We start from the raw sequence: 18,242 nt of genomic DNA, 5'->3' as shown, positions 1-18,242 counted from the left end.
CTTTTTAAATCCCAAAACAATCTTGCCCTTTTCTCTGGTTGGTCGGTCAAAGCTTTTCCCCCCCTCCCTTTTTTTTTAATTTTTTTTTTACCGGGACTTTTATATCTCTGTACACTTTTATGCTGCTTCATATTGTATGAAAGCTTTTGCTTGAAGATATAATAAGTGTAGATCTTCACTATGGCCACTCTAATCGATTTATTGTTTTTAAAAGTGACTTCAATTGCGTTATGCTGATGTCCTTAGACATTAAATGTGGTCTACGGTTACTTGCTGTAATGCAGACATATTGGTAATGGATTGTAATTTGAGCTTCAATGCCAGAGGTGTAGTAGCAATGACTGAGTTATGGTTTGTGTAGAGTGTAGCCTCATTGTGTGGTAATACCTGGATCAAAGGGGTTAAACAGGAAGCAGGCTTGTCCGGGCGAAGAACTTATGCCGTACACCATCGTAGAAGTATGTGCATGTGTATTAAAGAGACTGACCTTCTGGAGAACCAACCACATCCCCTTACGTGCACTTTTGTTTTCCTCTGTAATTTCGTAAAATGGTTGTAGCTAAAACTTGGAACTTCTCATAAAGCTTGGCTTGCTGTAATAAAGGGGTTTTTAAATCTTGCCATCTAAACAGACAGAAAGTATACACACATGGTGTTCAGTAAAGGGCTCGACATGGAGTTGGGATGATAAGAGGGAGTAAATACTATTTACACGAATCTTGAGTAAAAGTTTGGGACTGTGCATGTGTGTGTGGCTGTTTTGCATGTTGCATGATACCCCTTGCCTTACCGTCTGTGTCTTGCAGCGCTAGTTGTTCATGGACCAGTCGTGCACAGTGCCTCTCTTAAAATGGAAACAAGCACCTTGGGACCAGCGTCCCACGACCCACAAGAGGTGAGCATGCTGCCCCTTTCTGTTTCTAACACTGACCTACAACAGTACACATGTTCAGGCACAATAATCACAAACAACAGTAGCCTTTGCATCATCTGACACTTACAATATTAGCAAACTTCCCTAAACAGACAGTAAAAGACTTTTGTCAATCTTCATCTGCTTACTGTGCCATTTAAATTCGGAAAGGATTATGATATTATTTTGACTTCATTCTGTGAGGGTTGTTCAAGTCAAACCAGGACTTTTGATCGTGCAGAATAACAGAAGACAATTATGAGAGTAAAAACTTTGTTTATTTATATATATGTATGGGGAATTGGGTGGCTCACTTGGTTAAGGCTGTGGGTTACGACATTATTAGTAAGATTTCTCAGTATTTTTCTCACTTCAATCACGTAAGCTCATGTGAGCAGAAGGAGCGGATAGCACTATCCCCGAGTATGTTACGCTGCTCCATATGGTGCTTAAGCGGCCAGTTTGAAAAGATATGGTCGGCCGGCATCACGTGATAGTCCTCGTCCTCGAGGTGTTTAATTAAAGAAAAGGGCCATTTAAGGAGTTCCTGGAAGGCCATCGTTTTAGCAGTGATGATGTTCGGTCATAGTGCTGGCATACTAAGAAAACTTTATGAGAAATATACTCTTACCGAAAAGCTGAGGAGAATAAACCATGGAGGTGGCTGTTTTATGTTCCGGTAACTTTTTCAAGTTTCTCTTAACATATTTCTCATTAGAATAGCCTCAGCTAACTGACTGTTTTGGGGTTAAATCTCAAATAGTGTTAACAATTATTAGAACTCCTACAATATGAAGTGGATTGATATGAATAGTGAAATACTGCAATGCTGTTATACTTTATATCAGCGTTTATGAAACGCCTCTCGTCCAATCAGAATGCTTGGCTGGAATTAATTGCTGTTTAAAGTTGTTTAAAACACTAGACTGATGATATTTCCATTTCCGCTGTTCAGACTGAATGTCACTGGTCAAGTCTTGTCTAAATAACACCTAAATTATATTTATGTATTCAGATGCAAAAGCCCAGAAGGTTTAGAAGGTTTAGAAACACTTGTTTTGTTTTGGTCGTAGATTTGTTGGAAACTTATAAGCTGTTTAAAAAAAATGCATCAAAATTAAAAAGCACTTCATGTTGAACATTTTCGAAAGCCCTAGGCTGGTACTGTAAAACCATCACAAAATCATTTTCCACCTGCATGGCTTTGTCACTCTGCCCTCTCGAAAAAAAAAAAATCCCAGCTTTGCTTAATGACCAGCTGTCAGCAGTTCCTCCATCTGACCTTCTAATCACTCGTCAATACTAACAGATGTTCTTTCTTTTCTTCATCCCGTCACTCCTTTTTATTATTTGCATTGATTTGCTGCTTTCTGAAAGCTGATTGGCTGGACATGCGATCACATGAGCAAAGAACTACAGCCTACCAACTGTCCTTTTATTGATTATGTCGTGAGTTAATAAAATGTTAAAATTAATGTTTAATAGAAGAGGAACGGCTCAGTTGTGGCAAGATAACTGTGCTTATCTTATCTGTTCTCGGGCGCTTCCTCTTTAAGTGCAGTTGGTGTAAGATGACGAGGCAGAGTGAATGAGATAGATTGTGAATTTAAAACACAAATATGAGCATGAATGATGTATGTTTTCATATTAACACCGTCTTTTATTATTGTCACATCTGACTCCATGTTATCTTTCATACATGACATGATGTTGCATATTGAAGTACTGTAAATGATTTCACATCGGTTCTGCACATGGAGGGTATTTCCTATGACATTTGATTAGCAGTGTATGGAGAGCTGTTTATAAAATAAAAAAAAAAGAACTTCTGTAAATCGCTCTGGTTAAAAGCGTCTGCCAAATGCTTGAATGTAAATGTAAAATGGAAAAGAAACAGTTATTATGTTTAAGGACAGGGTGGAGGAGAAGAGTTACTAAGTTTTCTTAGTGCGTCCTTAACAGTGCGTCCTAAACTTACCAACTTTAGGTATTATATGCATGATAATACAAAGTCAATTTTTTTTTTACCTATCTAAAGTTCTATTTTAATGGTATGGGAATTTATGTTACAGAGAAACTGAAAAGTGCAAAATCCTCCATCCTGATGACTTTCTACGTCCAAAAAAGAATTACAGACGCACAGACAGCTGCTGGAGACTCCTTCTGTCATTGTTAAATTGATCATTAAGTCAACAACACACATTTTATAATCAGCCTTGGATAATAAGGAGTGTTTCGACTTTCATTTTACGTCTGAGTGCTCTTATCCTTGCTTACGGTCTTGCATTAGCCATGGCGTAGTTTCGGCAATTCTATGTAATGTCACGACATGTATCTTTATCCGGAGTTGCATTTATTTTTGGCTGAGATCTGAGATCCACAAAGTCCAGCACATTCACTAAGACTATCAGTGGGACTCTGTGGTGGCCAGTTCATGTGTGAAAATGATTCCTCATGCTCCCAGAAGCACTCTTTCACTATTTGAGTCCATTTCTGCCTATGTTATCAAGTAAGAAATGATCCATTGATGGCGTTCTCTGATCATTCGGTACATTCAAGTCATCAGCTGACTTAATTTTTTTGCCGCATGACATTGCTGGGACTAGACCTGACCAATTGATGCAACCCCAGATCATAACACTACCTCCACAGGCACTATGCTTCCCTTCCTACCCTGACACACACATTATTCTGTTATAGGGTCAGTCTGGACTCATCAGACAATGTGACATTTTTTTCCATTACTCCTAAGTCCCTATATGCTCCCTCCCAAACTGAAGCCTTTTTCCTGATAAGTCTCACTAGTGAGTGGTTCTCTTATGGCCACACAGGTCTTTAGGCCCAATTCTGTGAATTCTTGTCACACTGTTCATGTGGAAACGCTTTGATTTCTACTGTCATAAATTTTTTAATTTGTGAATTTCCTCAGGAAAGTTGACATTTCAGCACCATCCTTCCAGGTTTTAATAATGCGTTGGACAATTTTTCCTCCTTAAATCTTTGATTTCCTTAGTTTTTGTCTTTGTATAAAGCAGGTCAATAATGTGACCTGTCTGACAAAACAGTGAGTATTATAATTTCGAAGAACACGGTATACGTCTTCTAACATGGTTGTTTAATAAACAAGACACTACTGTACCCACTTAATCAGTACAGTGATCAGTTACAAATGTGTAATTAGATTAGACACATTAATATAAACCTTGCAGCTAATATTAAAATACTTTTTCTTTTTTATTACAGGAAGGATTCGGAAATATAAAGACGCTTGTGGAGGACCAGCTTCAAACCAGCATGGTTAGTGTATATCAGACTACTTACTGAGAAACAAATGTGAAGATCTGTAGTTAAGGTGGAATGATTTACCTTTCCATGAATAATGTCACCATTGGAGATTGAAACTGATTAAATGCGAGAACAGTGAACAACATTGACTATATTGAGGGTTATACTGTACTATAAACCTTCCATATGCTTTCAAATCCTTGAATGTGGTGGTTGTAACTTGTACACATTTCTCCATTCTTTATTTATTACCTTTTTACCCTCAGATGGTGGGAATAGTGCTTGGTGCTGGCATCTCCATAATCCTCATCGCCACCCTGATCTTCTTTGTGCTGCGCAGGATTCACCTTCGGAGTGAGCGTCTAATATGTTCCCTTTGATCTATGATCCTCCAGTCTGCTTTCCCCCCCTATTTTACAGTGCTTTCTAATATTTGGCATTTGTGTCTTTGTGTCTTTGTGTCTTTGCAGACCTCGCGGCTCAAGAAGCCCCCAAGTATCGCTTTCGCAAAAGAGACAAAGTCTTATTCTATGGCAGGAAGATCATGAGGAAGGTCTCTCAGTCCACCTCGTCTTTAGTGGGAACATCATCGTCCTCTTCCTCCCGTCCAAGACTAAAAAAGAAACAGAAGATGCTGAATATTGCCAAAAAGTAAATTTAACATAATAATAGCAGGACTGTTGAGTGATCAGATACCATCCAAAAAAATATTTCATGATTTCTCTGTCCGTCTCTGTATCTGTCTCAGGATCCTCCGCTTTAAGAAGGAGGTGCCCACGCTGCAGATGAAGGAGCCTCCTCCCTCAGTGTTAGAAGCGGATCTTACAGAGTTCGATGTCGCCAATTCACACCTGCCCTCGGAAGTGCTCTACATGCTTAAGAACGTGCGGTAAATACCTGCTAATCAGTGACATGAAATGTAATCACCGTCCAATGAGAAGTCAAAGTCAAACTAGGTATAATCCAAGAAGTGTGATAGAGAAACTTTGTAATTTTGGCAATTTTTCACTTTTGTGGTATACATAATTGCAAAATCAAATGTGTCTCTGTATTGCGTGTGTGTATGTGTAGTGTGTTAGGCCACTTTGAGAAGCCGTTATTCCTGGAGCTGTGTAAGCACATGGTGTTTCTGCAGTTCCAGCAGGGCGAGTACGTCTTCAGACCCGGACAACCTGACAGCAGCATCTACGTAGTGCAGGACGGCAAACTGGAACTCTGTCTTACTGGGCAGGTAGGTGTGTGTGTGTGTGTGTGTGAGTGAGTGAGTAGGTGTGTCTTGATTCTCTGGGCTCCTTCACACACATTGTCTTGTTTTAGTGTACAGGTAGTCCCCGACTTACGAACGAGTTCCATTCCGTTCATGTTTGTAAGTCAGATTTGTTCTTAAGTACGACGAAGTGAGTCTTATCCGCCGACTCATTTCTCCCGCACCACCCACACACACACATATAAACACACACACACATATAAACACACACACACATATAAACACACACACACACACACACACACACACACACCAGTTTATACATTTTATACTGAGCCACGGGTGGGGGAGGGCGCAATCCAGTTATCTTCTTGTGCCAGTCCCAAGTCTGGATAAACGCAGAGGGTTGTGTCTGGAAGGGCATCCGACGTAAAACATTTGCCAAATCAATGATGCGAATCACAAATATAATTCCCATCAAATGATTTGCTGTGGTGAGGAAACAGTCGAAAGACAAAGAAGATAAATTTTATACTGAAAATATTATGTATTATTATAAATATTGGTATTCGGCGCACTACAGTGTCTATTTTCTGTACAATACATATGAGCTACTTCCATGAATTGTTCGCATCTACGAATGTTCGTATCTGCGGAAATTCGTAACTCAAATGTTCGTAAGTCGGACACTACCTGTATAGAAGAAGTATTATTAACACTGTGTGTACAGTAGCTGTGTCCAGTATGTATTTTATTGTGTATGATACTAACATCACTAGCGGTTGTGTTAATCAGAACAGGTTTGCGTGAGTTACTGTGAGGTTTGGTGCATCCGTGGCTCATGTGTGATTACCACGGACAAGAATTAAGACTTTGAACAGAAAGAACAGAAAATTTTGTAATCGAAATCTACCCATGCCTGAGGGTTTGATGGTTTTTGTGCACCGTCACGCTGAAACAGCCTCACTACACGCTTTATTTTGAGCCCGTCTGTCTGCTTTGGTAAACACAACCACAAGTCATCCTCTCAGAATTATTAGCCTCATGCTGCCGTAAACTAGTTTACTGCTGCAGCAAGTTGATTAATTATTTACGTTTTTAAGCTCTTTAATTAGATAACGTCTTACTGAAAAGGCGTCAAGAGGCCGATCTGTTTTACTGGGCATTATTTACCAGGATATTTCAAAGATTATTGATGAATATTTGGGATATAATTTGGGAATAATGTTAGCGATCAATCATACATTTATAGCCTTTATACACTTTATACATGCGGTGAGGAAGGTCAGAAAAGCTAATGAATTTTAGAAAAATTATAGGAATTAAAGAAAAAATTTATATTCTGTTTTTCTATCAAGGATGGAAAGGATGGAGTTGTGAAAGAGGTGTTTCCCGGAGATTCGGTTCATAGTTTACTGAGCATTCTTGATGTCATCACGGTAAGCCACGCCCACATCTCCACATTTGTTTTGTAAATAAGATTAGTTATTTCATGTTAAATCTTTGTTTAGTAGGTAAGATTTCCTGTGTGTGTTTGTATGTGTGTTTGTATGTGTGTGTGTGTGTGTGTGTGCGTGCTACAGGGTCACCAGAGAGCTTACCGGACGGTGTCTGCCAGAGCCGCAGAGGTGTCCACAGTTCTGCGTCTGCCTGTTGAGGCGTTTCTGTCCATCTTTGAGAAATATCCAGAGAGTTTGGTGCGTGTGGTGCAGGTGTGTATGTGTTTGGATTTCCTTTCCTTAAACAGGCTTTTAATACAGATATTTATACTATATTGCCAAAAGTATTCACTCACCCATCCAAATAATTGAATTCAGGTGTTCAGTTGGTTGAGTTTTTAACTTTTTCTCGGTTGGTGATTGAGGATGTTTCCATTACATACTCCGCTGTTTACTCTCAGACTCGTAGTAAAGAATCCACGTCTCGTCACCAGTAATGATTCTCTTTAATAAACTTTCACCTTCCCTAGAAGGAGCCTATTGGTCCACATTTTGTTTGCAGATATCCAAACGCTCCCGTTTACGCTCTTCTGTGAGTTGTTTCGCCACCAGGTACACCCTCAGACCACAAAAAAACAATCTTTCTTTCGCTCTTCTTTCGTGCAAAACACAAGTAGGACATTCATTTTTAGCTTGCACTGCAGTTACGAATAAACTGATGTAACACGTTCACACCTGCACAGCAGTGACTGTGGAGACAGTAGACTTGAAAAAAAGGGCTGCAGCCAACAGGAGTTTAAATATTACCGGAGTGCGGATAATTTTTGACTCACCCTTGTGTTTCTGTTTGTAGATCATTATGGTGAGGCTGCAGAGAGTGACTGTCCTGGCTTTACACAACTACCTAGGTCTCACTAATGAGCTCTTCTGCCATGTAAGTTTCACAGACATAATGCAGTGATGTATGAAATATTTAAAAAGTGTTTTTTATAATAATAATAATAATAATAATAATAATAATTTTTATAATAATAATAATAATAATAAAGCAACTAATTTGGGAAGATCTCGTTCACATTCTATTCTTCACATCACATTCTTTTAAAAGTATACATTTTGAATATATATTTTTAAATAGTTCAACACACACACACACACACACACGCACACACAGACAGTTCATCAGTATTAGTTTTGATTATCTTAAAGTCTAAAATTACCATGATTAAGGTTTGAGTCTTTAACACGAAGGTTTTTTTTTTTTTTGGCAGGAGATGCAGCCACTGCGACTCTCCGTGCTCTCTCCACACACCACCCGCACCAGCCCTGTACGCCACAGCAAACGCTTCAGCAGCCTCACTGTGCCCGAGGACCAGCGGGACGCCGCCGTCCGGGATGCCAGCGGTAAGAACGTCAAACAAAGATGTAGACAACTGGAGAAAGTAGACAGCACCTGTCAAAAAACACAGCGTTTATACTGGTAGTAGTAATGTTGCTACTTGTGATTGTTGAGGAAAGAGAGTGAATTATTTGAGCAGAATGATCTCATTAACTCCTCCTTGGTCCGCATCAACATGTATGAAATTACAGTTTTTGTATGGAAATGATTCCTCACGCTCACATGAGCATCCATAACTTACTCAATCCCGTAGGTTCTTATCATCATTGTGTGTGTATCGAAATGCTCCAAGCTTTTAAGTGATCTCCATTCATCATTTTCTTTTTTTTGACTACGTCTCTTCCACAAACTTGCCCGTTCAGCACGATCCTTCCATGTTATGATAAAGTGTTTAAGCATTCTTACCCTCAGTTCCACTAATTTTAAACATCCTTAGTCGTTTTCTTTGCTTGATGAAGCTCAGTAATTTGACCCTTCTGAATTGGAGACATTTTTGGCCAGGCAGTGTATATAGATCAATAAATTATATATAAAAAAAATCCTGTTCTTTTTCTTTGGTGTGAATTGAAGCAGTGGATCATGGGAAGGAAGGCGGCACCATCCCGACACTGAGCAGGGCTATCTCCATGCCTGTAGACATTGCTGGTGAGTGTGTTTCCTCTGTATGTGTGGGTGTGTTTGTGTATCTGAAGTCAGGTATATATCTTTAGTTCTAGTGCTAATCATAAGTAGTTTGTTATTTTGGTGTGCAGCAAATATACTTTAGGGAAATATACACCACCGTATAAAAGTTGGGGGTCACTTGCAAATTTCTTTGTTTTTGTTTAGTGATTTTTTTTTCTCCACATTTTACAACAATACTGGGGATTTCAAAACTATAAAATAACACATATGGAATTAGGTAATTCTGTAACAACAAAAACAACAGTTGTTATTTTAAGACACAGAGGTCAGCCTTTCTGTAATAGTTTTTGCAAGAACAGTATTGTCAAGTGCATTTGCAAAATCCGTCAAGCACCATAATGAAACTGGCTCTCATGAAGGCCGTCCCAGGAGGGCGAGACCAAAACCTACCTCTGTCACAGACGAGAAGTTCATTTAGAGTTATCAGCCTGAAAAATGACCAACTAACAGCACCTCACATTAGAAGCGTAAAGTAGCAGATACATCTCAATATCAACTGTTTAAAGGAGATTAGTGCATTTTTTGGACGTCTCAGCATTCCTTTACAATATAGAAAGAAATAAAAATCAGGAACGATCATGAAATTAAGAAAGTGACCCCACACTTTTGAACGGTAGTGTATATTTTATATATTATAAATATTATATCTGATGTAATGAAGAATATCCAGAGATACTGGATGACGTGTTTGTCGTTGGAGAAATAAGAAACGTTTTATGAAAAAGTGACCTATTGTGACTGTGTATGTGTGTGTGTGTGTGTGTTTCTGTGTATGTTGGATGTGCAGGCATGCAAAAGAGCCTGCGTTCAGATTTCGACATGGCGTACGAGAGGGGACGCATTTCTGTTTCTGCTGAGGATGGAACACCTGTAGCTCCCATGTTTACACGAGTTAGAAACACACACACACACACACACACACACACACACACACACTCACTCAAACACTTTTTTATTCATTTAAATTTTTTATGATCCTGCAAATTACTTATTTGAAAATATTTGAATGAATTGATTTAAGATGTAAATATAACCCTGGAAATGAAAATCCTAGAACAGAGCCTTTTCGTTGTTTGTTGTTGTTGTTAAGAAGAACTTACAGTCATTATAAAATATATTTATAGAAAAAATATTTATCACTCAGCACACACACGCACGCACACACGTGCACTTACTCTAACGCTCACATCCGACACTTCCCTAGGTTTTTGCAAAAGTGCACTGTTTAAAGAACAAGTGTTTTTGAAAGTCCTTCATTGGAAGGCTTTCATTAATTCTAAATACTGCATATTTCATATAGGTGTCTAGTTTTTAATACTGTAAGGTTTTATTATATGATGTGAACAACAACTTAGATGTGTTTCTTGATTCCTTATATGGTAACGCTTCCTATAGCTTGTGTTCAGATGAGTACACATACAAACAGCTTGAGTCTGAAAAATGTAACCAAGTTAAATTCAGTGATGTGTTTATCGTCTGTCCGTCTCCGTCAAATTTAAGTTTATGCTTGTTTGCATAAACTTAAATTTGCTGATAATAAACTGAGAACTTCATATGTGTGTGTCCCTCTCCCCCAATGTTGTGCCTGGTAAGCAGACACAAGGAGCAGCGGACACATCAAGCTATATTTCTTCTTTTTTTTCGTCTTAAATGTAACAATTCTGGCGCTCGTCTCACCCCTAACAGTTACTGTTATCAGAATCCACACTAAATATTGAGATGTTTGTTGTGTGTCAGGATCAGCGAGAAAGAAGAGTCACGGTGGATGAGGTGCCGTCGGGTGTCTATCTGTACCCCGAGGAGGAAACGGGCTTGGAGAACATTTACGGCCCGTTGCCAGGACGACCCAACGCCACCCTGTTCGAGGAGGCTCAGAAGGAGTTCCTGAAACTAATGAAAATCGAGGTACAGTGGTGCCACATTTAATACTTCATATAGTTTCCAGTTTCAGCCTATTCACAATATAATATTTGTTTTTCAAGGTTGACCTACACTCACTTCTTCATCCTTCGTTCTTTTTGTGTTGTTTATCAGGACCCTGCGCTGCTGAATGGACGAGTGACCTTGCATCATGCCAAAGCAGGCGCCGTCCTGGCCAGACAGGGAGACCAAGTACGCCCACGCTCGTCTTCCCACAGCCTTCCATCTTCCCCTTCATCCTTTTTTCTTTCACAGTGCATCACAGCCTTAAGCTATTAAATATTCTATGAACCGTCTAAAACCCTTGGTTCAAATGTGGTACTTGTTTATCTTATTAATCTTTTCATATATGTGCAAGATAAATCTGAATAATATTTCCTTCCTGTAATTGGTCATGGGTGTATGGGTAAGCCAAGTGTAACTAGTGTTATGTTACTCACTCACTTACATTTCATTCAACCCCAGAAATATATATGTTTTCATTCATTAAGCCCTCATCATACAGTAGCATCCATAACAGTATGGATTCAAGTGCTGTTTTTCCTCTTCTCCAGTATCAGTGAACTGACTCATTTTATCCTCTCTGCCAGGACGTGAGTCTTCATTTCGTCTTGTCTGGGTGCCTGCATGTGTATCAGCGTATGATCGACAAGCAGGAGGACGTGTGCCTGTTCGTGACGCAGCCGGGCGAGATGGTGGGTCAGCTGGCCGTGCTGACAGGAGAGCCGCTCATTTTCACCGTCCGCGCCCTCCGTGACTGCACCTTCCTCAGGATCTCCAAATCTGATTTCTATGAGTGAGTCGGAGACCTTATAGCACAAGTCTTTACTCACTTTTATCTCAGGAGACTTAGGGCATGAGGCGGGTACACCCTAGACATAGTGTCAATCTATTGCAGGGCACACACATACACACGCACAGACACAAGCTTATTTACACACTATGGGCAATTTGGGAGCACCAGTTTGTCTAATCTGTATGTCTTTGGACTGTGGGAGGAAACCGGAGCACCCAGAGGAAACCCACTAAGCACCCTGGAGGTGCACTAAGCCACCATGACATCTAGAAGACTTCACTTCTAACACTTATTCAATTCATTTTTTTTTTTATAGAACTTAAAAGTGGTCATTGTTGCTTTGTGGAATCAAAAGTAAATTAGAAAAATTAGTTTGCAAAGTGTGAGGAAATGTGTATAAATCATAATTATCAGATTGACCCCGAGAAGTGAGCCGAGGGCGACGGTGGCAAGGAGAAACCTCCTAAGATAAAATAATAATAATAACTATACCTAAAAATAAGTATGATTGTTGATATGGATTTTTGAAGGGGGGCCTCCAGCGTCAAAGCTTTGTATCAGTCAGAGATAAAGCTGTACATTTTTTGTGATATTTTTATGATTTATTTAAGTGTGATGAAAATTATGAAAATGATCATTATTAAAGAACATAATTAGAAATGGATAAAAGGTTTGGTTTGTTATTTACATGCCAGGACAAAAAAAAAAACATCTTGTTGATTCATTTCCTATAAAAACTCACATACATCTTATAAAATAGAAATCAGCATTTTGTAGGAGTCGTTCAGTGCCCTGAGTGTGTTCTCGATGTCTCCATGTAGGATCATGAGGGAGCAGCCCAGTGTGGTCCTGAGTGCAGCTCACACTGTGGCCACCCGCATGTCTCCATTCGTCAGACAGATGGACTTTGCTATAGACTGGATGGCTGTGGAAGCTGGACGCGCTCTCTACAGGTGCTTCAGAAGTTTATTTAGAAGCATGTCCTGAATTAAGCTGAGCTTTATTTTTTTCTTTTACACAGATTATGCTTTCTTTTTTTTTCAGGCAGGACGATCAGTCTGATTGCACCTACATCGTGCTGAACGGTCGTCTGCGTTCTGTCATCCGGAAGGCGAATGGAAAGAAGGAGCTGGCAGGGGAGTACGGTAGAGGAGATCTCATTGGAGTGGTGAGTCTTTTTAATGAAAAAAGAGGATTCATCTAGACTGTCTTGCTTCCTAAAGTTTTCTTGCACTTGTCCTTAAAAGTTTAACAGTGGCTCTTCTATACACTGAACAGCTTTAGAATGCAAGACATTATACCCAGTACAGGTAGTCCCCGCCTTACAAACATTCGAATTACGAATTTCTGCAGACACGAACGGACCTCAAACAAATTACGGAAGTAGTTACGTGTATTTTACAAACAATAGACACTACAGTGCACCAAATACCAATATTTACAATTATATACAGTATTTTCAGTATTTCAGTATTTTGAATGTAATTGAATGTATAAAATGTCTAAAGTCCAGTATATTGTATGTGTGCGCGTGTGGGGTGTTTGTCGGTTCAGTCCAGGAGCAAGATGATAGAAAATGGCTGTCCTGTTGGTAAATAATCCTAATTTCGTAAAATCCTCAACAAAACAGAGTTCGCAGTCCAATACAGTGGAAAACAGCTCTGAAACAAAATGCTGTCCGGAATTTCCCCTTGCCACTTAAAGGTGCAGAGACAATACCATTACATTTCACATTTCAATGTAAGATTTATTTCCCTAGGCCTGGTTATGATTTTTGGCCAGTGTAGGGAAATGGCAGTGTGGGGGAAAGGGGACAGAGATTTAGTCGAGTGGATTAGTATGCACACACGGCTTTGACAGAAATATACATTGTATATTCGTGTCAAAGGCGTATAAGACTCACCTTGTCCGACTTAAGAACAAATCCGACTTTATCAAAATTGTTCCTCAATTAGAAAATATAATTTATACAAATTATAATGTTATAATGGAATCAACATTTAAAGATCTAGAGAGATGGTTATCTTTACCAATTTCATTGATAGGAAGGATAAATATACTGAAGATGAATATTTTGCCTAAATTCATGTACTTATTCCAAATATCCCCTTGGCGCCACCAGCTGGAATGTTCTCAAAGATTAATTCATTATTCAAGAAATTTATTTGGAACAAGAAATGCCCTCGAGTTCGTCTCTCTCTTCTATATCTTCCATTTGACACTGGAGGGTTAAGATGTCCCAACCTGTACTGGTACTATTTAGCTGCACAATTAAGAACAATAAAGTTTTATTTTTCCTCTGGAAATAAACCATCCTGGGTGGATATGGAGTCATGTGGTTTTGTGTTACCTTTAAACTTGTATATATATTCAGATAAGATTAAACAACTGAAAACAGTCACCAAGCATCCCATAGTGTGTAATATGATTGGAGTATGGTATGAAGTTAGAGAGTACATGAAAATAGCTGACTCTTTATCCCAGTATAGTCCCATTTGGGGCAACACATTATTCAAACCAGGCATGAAGGACTCAGGATTCCGGTTGTGGGTTGAAAAGGGATTAAGCAAAATTAGTGATCTTTTTGAGAAGGGAACGTTGATGTCGTTTGAGCAGATATCTACTAAGTATAATATTCCAAGAAAACATTTCTTTAAATATTTACAGATAAGGAGCTTTGTTCTTTCTAGGCAGAACCAAGCACTAAACTTGCCAGTACTTTCTTCTTTGGAGGAATTAATTACTAAGAAATGCAATAATTAAGGATTAATATCAGTTTTCTACAACTGGCTTGTATCAGGGTCTACTGAATCATCAATATCAAAACTTGAATTATGGAAGACGGGATTGAACGAGGATATAAATTTAAAATTACTTCAATATAACTGGTTGATGCAGACTTATATAACTCCTGTCAAACTAAATAGGTTTAATAAAAATATTCCTGATACATGTTTTAAATGCAGAGAGGCTCAGGGCTCATTTGTGCATTGTGTTTGGGAATGTAACATTATTAGAGACTTCTGGGTGGAAGTGATTAATATTACAAAGATAATTGTACCCTTGAATATTCCCTTAGAGGCAAAAATGATTTTGTTACACTTATATCCAAAGAACCTTAAACTAAATCTTCAACAGCGCAAATTCATAGACTATGCTATATTACAAGCTAAAAGAACGATAGCTCTTAGCTGGAAAAGGCCTGATCCGCCATCTATTGGAACTTGGATTAATGCCATGGCACAGTGTATGGCCATGGAAAATGTAACATATTTTATTAAAAACAAAATGGATGTATATGAAGAAATATGAAAGTTGTTTAAGTACTACATTAACAACAATAATTTTGGTCATTTATTACAAGAGGTGTAACTATGTATAATTTTTAAAAAAAAATTTTTTGGAAAAGGTAACTTTTATGTGTAAAGTACAGTAATGGATATTTAGTTTTTGGATACCTTGCAATATTTGTTTTGCATTTAAACTGTCTCATGTAAAAGAATTCTGTATATATCTATGGGGAGAAGAGAGTGATGTTCTTTTGTTGGGGTGGGAAATAATTGTGACGAAATGGAAATGTGTTTCTATGTTACCTGTTTTGTATAATTAAAAACAATAAACACATTGTTAAAAAAAACAAAAAAAACAAACAAATCCGACTTACGAATGTGCTTTCGATCAGGCTGGGTCAGCAGTCTCGGGTTTCTTGCCTGCTGGCCCGTGTGCGTGGTACATTGTGGTGCACTGGGTGTTCTTTCTTTTGCCTTTTTCGGCAAGTTGTGCTACATTGGCTTTCTTGTGGAAACGGACCGGATGTTGATGTGTTAATATTATGTGGTGTTGATTAGTGTACGTGTTGGGTTTGCTGTACTTACCTACATATAAACTGTTAGCTCTTAGTTTTACTCTGTACTGTAAATTTTATTCTGAAACAATGGATAGAGAAATGCTGAATATTTCTAACTTAGCAACTCACCTCTGTTTATAACTGATTTCCAGGTAGAGGCTTTGACCAGGCAGCCACGGGCAACCACGGTTCATGCAGTCCGAGACACAGAACTGGTGAAACTTCCAGAAGGAACACTTAACAACATTAAGAGGCGTTATCCTCAGGTACAGCACATACATCTCACATAGAAGTAATTCTTAATGTGATCTGAATTTAAATAGTATTAATATGTATGTGTAGGTTGTTACTCGGCTCATCCATTTGTTGGGCCAGAAGATTCTAGGAAACCTCCAGCAGCCCCGTGGACCTTTCTCAGGTCAGGACACACCTTTATCATTGTAATCTCTACATATAAAAATTTGCGCACAGTATGAAACCGAAAGCGTTATTTCTTTTATTCTTGGGTTGCGCTGGTCAGTATTCGAGTTAATCCCATATCACTGCAGGTTCAGCCCTGGGTTTGCCCACCATGGCATCCAGCCCAGATGTCACCAACCCGGCCAGCAACCTGTCCACTGTGGCGGTACTTCCTGTTTGCGATGAAGTGCCAATCAATGCCTTTAACCTGGAGCTCAGTCATGCTCTCCGTGCCATAGGTACGACCTAATTAGCTTCCGAAATCTTACTTGTACCTTATTAATTTGCTAAAAAAGAGGTGACTCAAGTTTTCGACATAGATTTAAGTGACTGTTTCCATGACTATATCTTTTTATGCTAACTACGCGGATCATTTATTCCAGGTCATTTTGGGTGAAGGTGATTAAACATGCCATTTCAGGTTTAATAAACAATACTAATTCTTATATTAAATAACGAATACATGAAGTGTGTACAATGGCAAAATGTATAGAATGTATCCTTTCTGAAATTGACAAAAATGTATCCAAAATGATGCTTTTACACTTTATGGCGTTAAAAAAACACTATTTATCTCTGTTTAAGGATTTAAGCTTAAACATTGGAACCTCATTACAATACAGATCATGCTTCGATTTGGTTTTAGGGCCCACTTTGCTGCTGACGAGCGATATTATCAGAGAGAGACTTGGAGCTTCTGCTTTAGACAGGTAAGAGAAAGATTTGTCAAGATCGAGAGACCGTAAGGAGTAAAACACAGGAAATATATTAGGATGCATTGTCACACCAAATTCAAATAATGTCCTGTAACAGCAGGACATAATGTGTTTGATTTCTCTTATACCACATCAATTCACAAATTATTATAGCTATTAATGAAAGGCACATCATATTTTTATCTGTTCAGTGTTGCGAAATATTAAGACTGTTTTTGTGGCATATCTCAGTTAGAGCAGATAGGTTTAAAAGCCTTGCTCATGGGCTTAACAGTGGCAGCTTTGGCGGTGCTGGGGCTCGAACCTCCGCCCTTTTGATCAGTAACCCAAAGCCTTAATTGTTTAAACCTCACCCCCCTGAATATCTGTGCAACAAGATATAAAAAATATATGCTTTCTTTGTTACTAGTCTTAAGTTATTGTGGACGCAAGTCACGCAAGTCCAGCAATAACTGCAAGAACATACTCCTGTGTGTTGCCCAGCAGTCAGTGTTGCCATGAGAGCTGCTGTTATAAAATAATAATAAAAAAAAGGCAAGATTTCACTAGTCAGACTTCAAACTTTGTCATTTTCTTCCAGCATTCATGAGTACAGGTTATCAGGCTGGTTGGCCCAGCAGGAGGACATCAATCGTATAGTTCTGTATCAGACCGACAGCAGTATGACTCCCTGGACTCAGCGCTGCATCAGACAAGCAGACTGCATCCTTATCGTTGGCCTCGGAGACCAGGAGCCCACGCTTGGCCAGGTGTGTACTGTAGTGTGTCCACATTTCCACATACCCATACCCTCCTAATCATCATGGATAATGTGCACATTCGGTTCTTACCCCTGGTTCTGTGTTGCGGTCTTTTACAGCTGGAGCAGATGTTGGAGAACACAGCAGTGCGGGCTCTGAAGCAGCTTGTCCTGCTGCACCGTGAAGACGGCCCTGGTCCATCTAGAACTGTAGAGTGGCTGAATATGCGCAGCTGGTGTTCCGGGCATCTCCATCTCAAGTGTCCGCGTAGAGTGTTCTCACGCAGGAGTCCCACCAGACTGGTAATGAGCTTTTACAAGCGGACTAATAATGTAGTTGTAATTGAACAAAGCCTGGAATTAAAGAGGAAGTTATGAATGATTGCCTAGTGACTTATTAGTATATTAGTACACTATTTGGTTATCTGTCTTTATTACATATCAGAAGATAAATAAAATGTAATATTCAACAATATTTTTATTGATTTTAAACAGGGATATAACAGGGTAAACATGTAATGTTTCAATATACTGTAGATTTTATGACCCCCTTATAAACCCTATAGCACCCACCCCACCCCTCCCTAACTCCAAGCCAGCTTTACATGTATAAGAAAGGCTAGACGCCAGGCATCTAAAAAAATGAAAGACATAATAATAATAATAATAATAATAATAATAATATGGAGCTGGAAGTTTTTTAGTTCTGCATGCAAAAAAAAAAAGGAAAACAAAAAGAAACAATTAAATAAGAATGGAATCAAACTATAAATGTATATGAAAAAAGCGATGGAAGGGCCCCCACACCTGCTAAAATTTCAAGTCTGAATAACGGATT

General features: G+C 38.9%; 1 protein-coding gene across 4 annotated transcripts in view; it reads left to right on the top strand.

The window, feature by feature from the left end:
• pnpla6 (patatin-like phospholipase domain containing 6) overlaps positions 1-18,242 on the top strand; it is a 40,495-nt gene that overhangs the window by 2,975 nt on the left and 19,278 nt on the right. For 3 of the 4 annotated variants that reach the window (XM_053476704.1, XM_053476705.1, XM_053476703.1), the window contains exons 2-24: positions 807-895; positions 4,157-4,210; positions 4,465-4,552; positions 4,669-4,849; positions 4,947-5,087; positions 5,270-5,429; positions 6,764-6,844; positions 6,989-7,117; positions 7,698-7,778; positions 8,116-8,248; positions 8,814-8,888; positions 9,715-9,818; positions 10,665-10,832; positions 10,962-11,039; positions 11,438-11,643; positions 12,465-12,596; positions 12,688-12,811; positions 15,643-15,756; positions 15,833-15,908; positions 16,039-16,188; positions 16,596-16,659; positions 17,246-17,414; positions 17,525-17,707. In XM_053476704.1, coding sequence (XP_053332679.1) covers positions 851-895; positions 4,157-4,210; positions 4,465-4,552; positions 4,669-4,849; positions 4,947-5,087; positions 5,270-5,429; positions 6,764-6,844; positions 6,989-7,117; positions 7,698-7,778; positions 8,116-8,248; positions 8,814-8,888; positions 9,715-9,818; positions 10,665-10,832; positions 10,962-11,039; positions 11,438-11,643; positions 12,465-12,596; positions 12,688-12,811; positions 15,643-15,756; positions 15,833-15,908; positions 16,039-16,188; positions 16,596-16,659; positions 17,246-17,414; positions 17,525-17,707 — 2,736 coding nt within the window. In that variant the 5' untranslated portion in view covers positions 807-850. The remainder of the gene's footprint in view (positions 1-806; positions 896-4,156; positions 4,211-4,464; positions 4,553-4,668; positions 4,850-4,946; positions 5,088-5,269; positions 5,430-6,763; positions 6,845-6,988; positions 7,118-7,697; positions 7,779-8,115; positions 8,249-8,813; positions 8,889-9,714; positions 9,819-10,664; positions 10,833-10,961; positions 11,040-11,437; positions 11,644-12,464; positions 12,597-12,687; positions 12,812-15,642; positions 15,757-15,832; positions 15,909-16,038; positions 16,189-16,595; positions 16,660-17,245; positions 17,415-17,524; positions 17,708-18,242) is intronic. The other variant, XM_053476706.1, reaches the window with a different exon arrangement.

This window comes from Clarias gariepinus, chromosome 18 (genome assembly GCF_024256425.1).
Source record: "Clarias gariepinus isolate MV-2021 ecotype Netherlands chromosome 18, CGAR_prim_01v2, whole genome shotgun sequence".
Lineage (NCBI taxonomy): Eukaryota > Metazoa > Chordata > Actinopteri > Siluriformes > Clariidae > Clarias > Clarias gariepinus.
The sequence above is the reverse complement of the archived record's forward strand: the minus strand, read 5'-3'. Positions and strand labels throughout refer to the sequence as shown.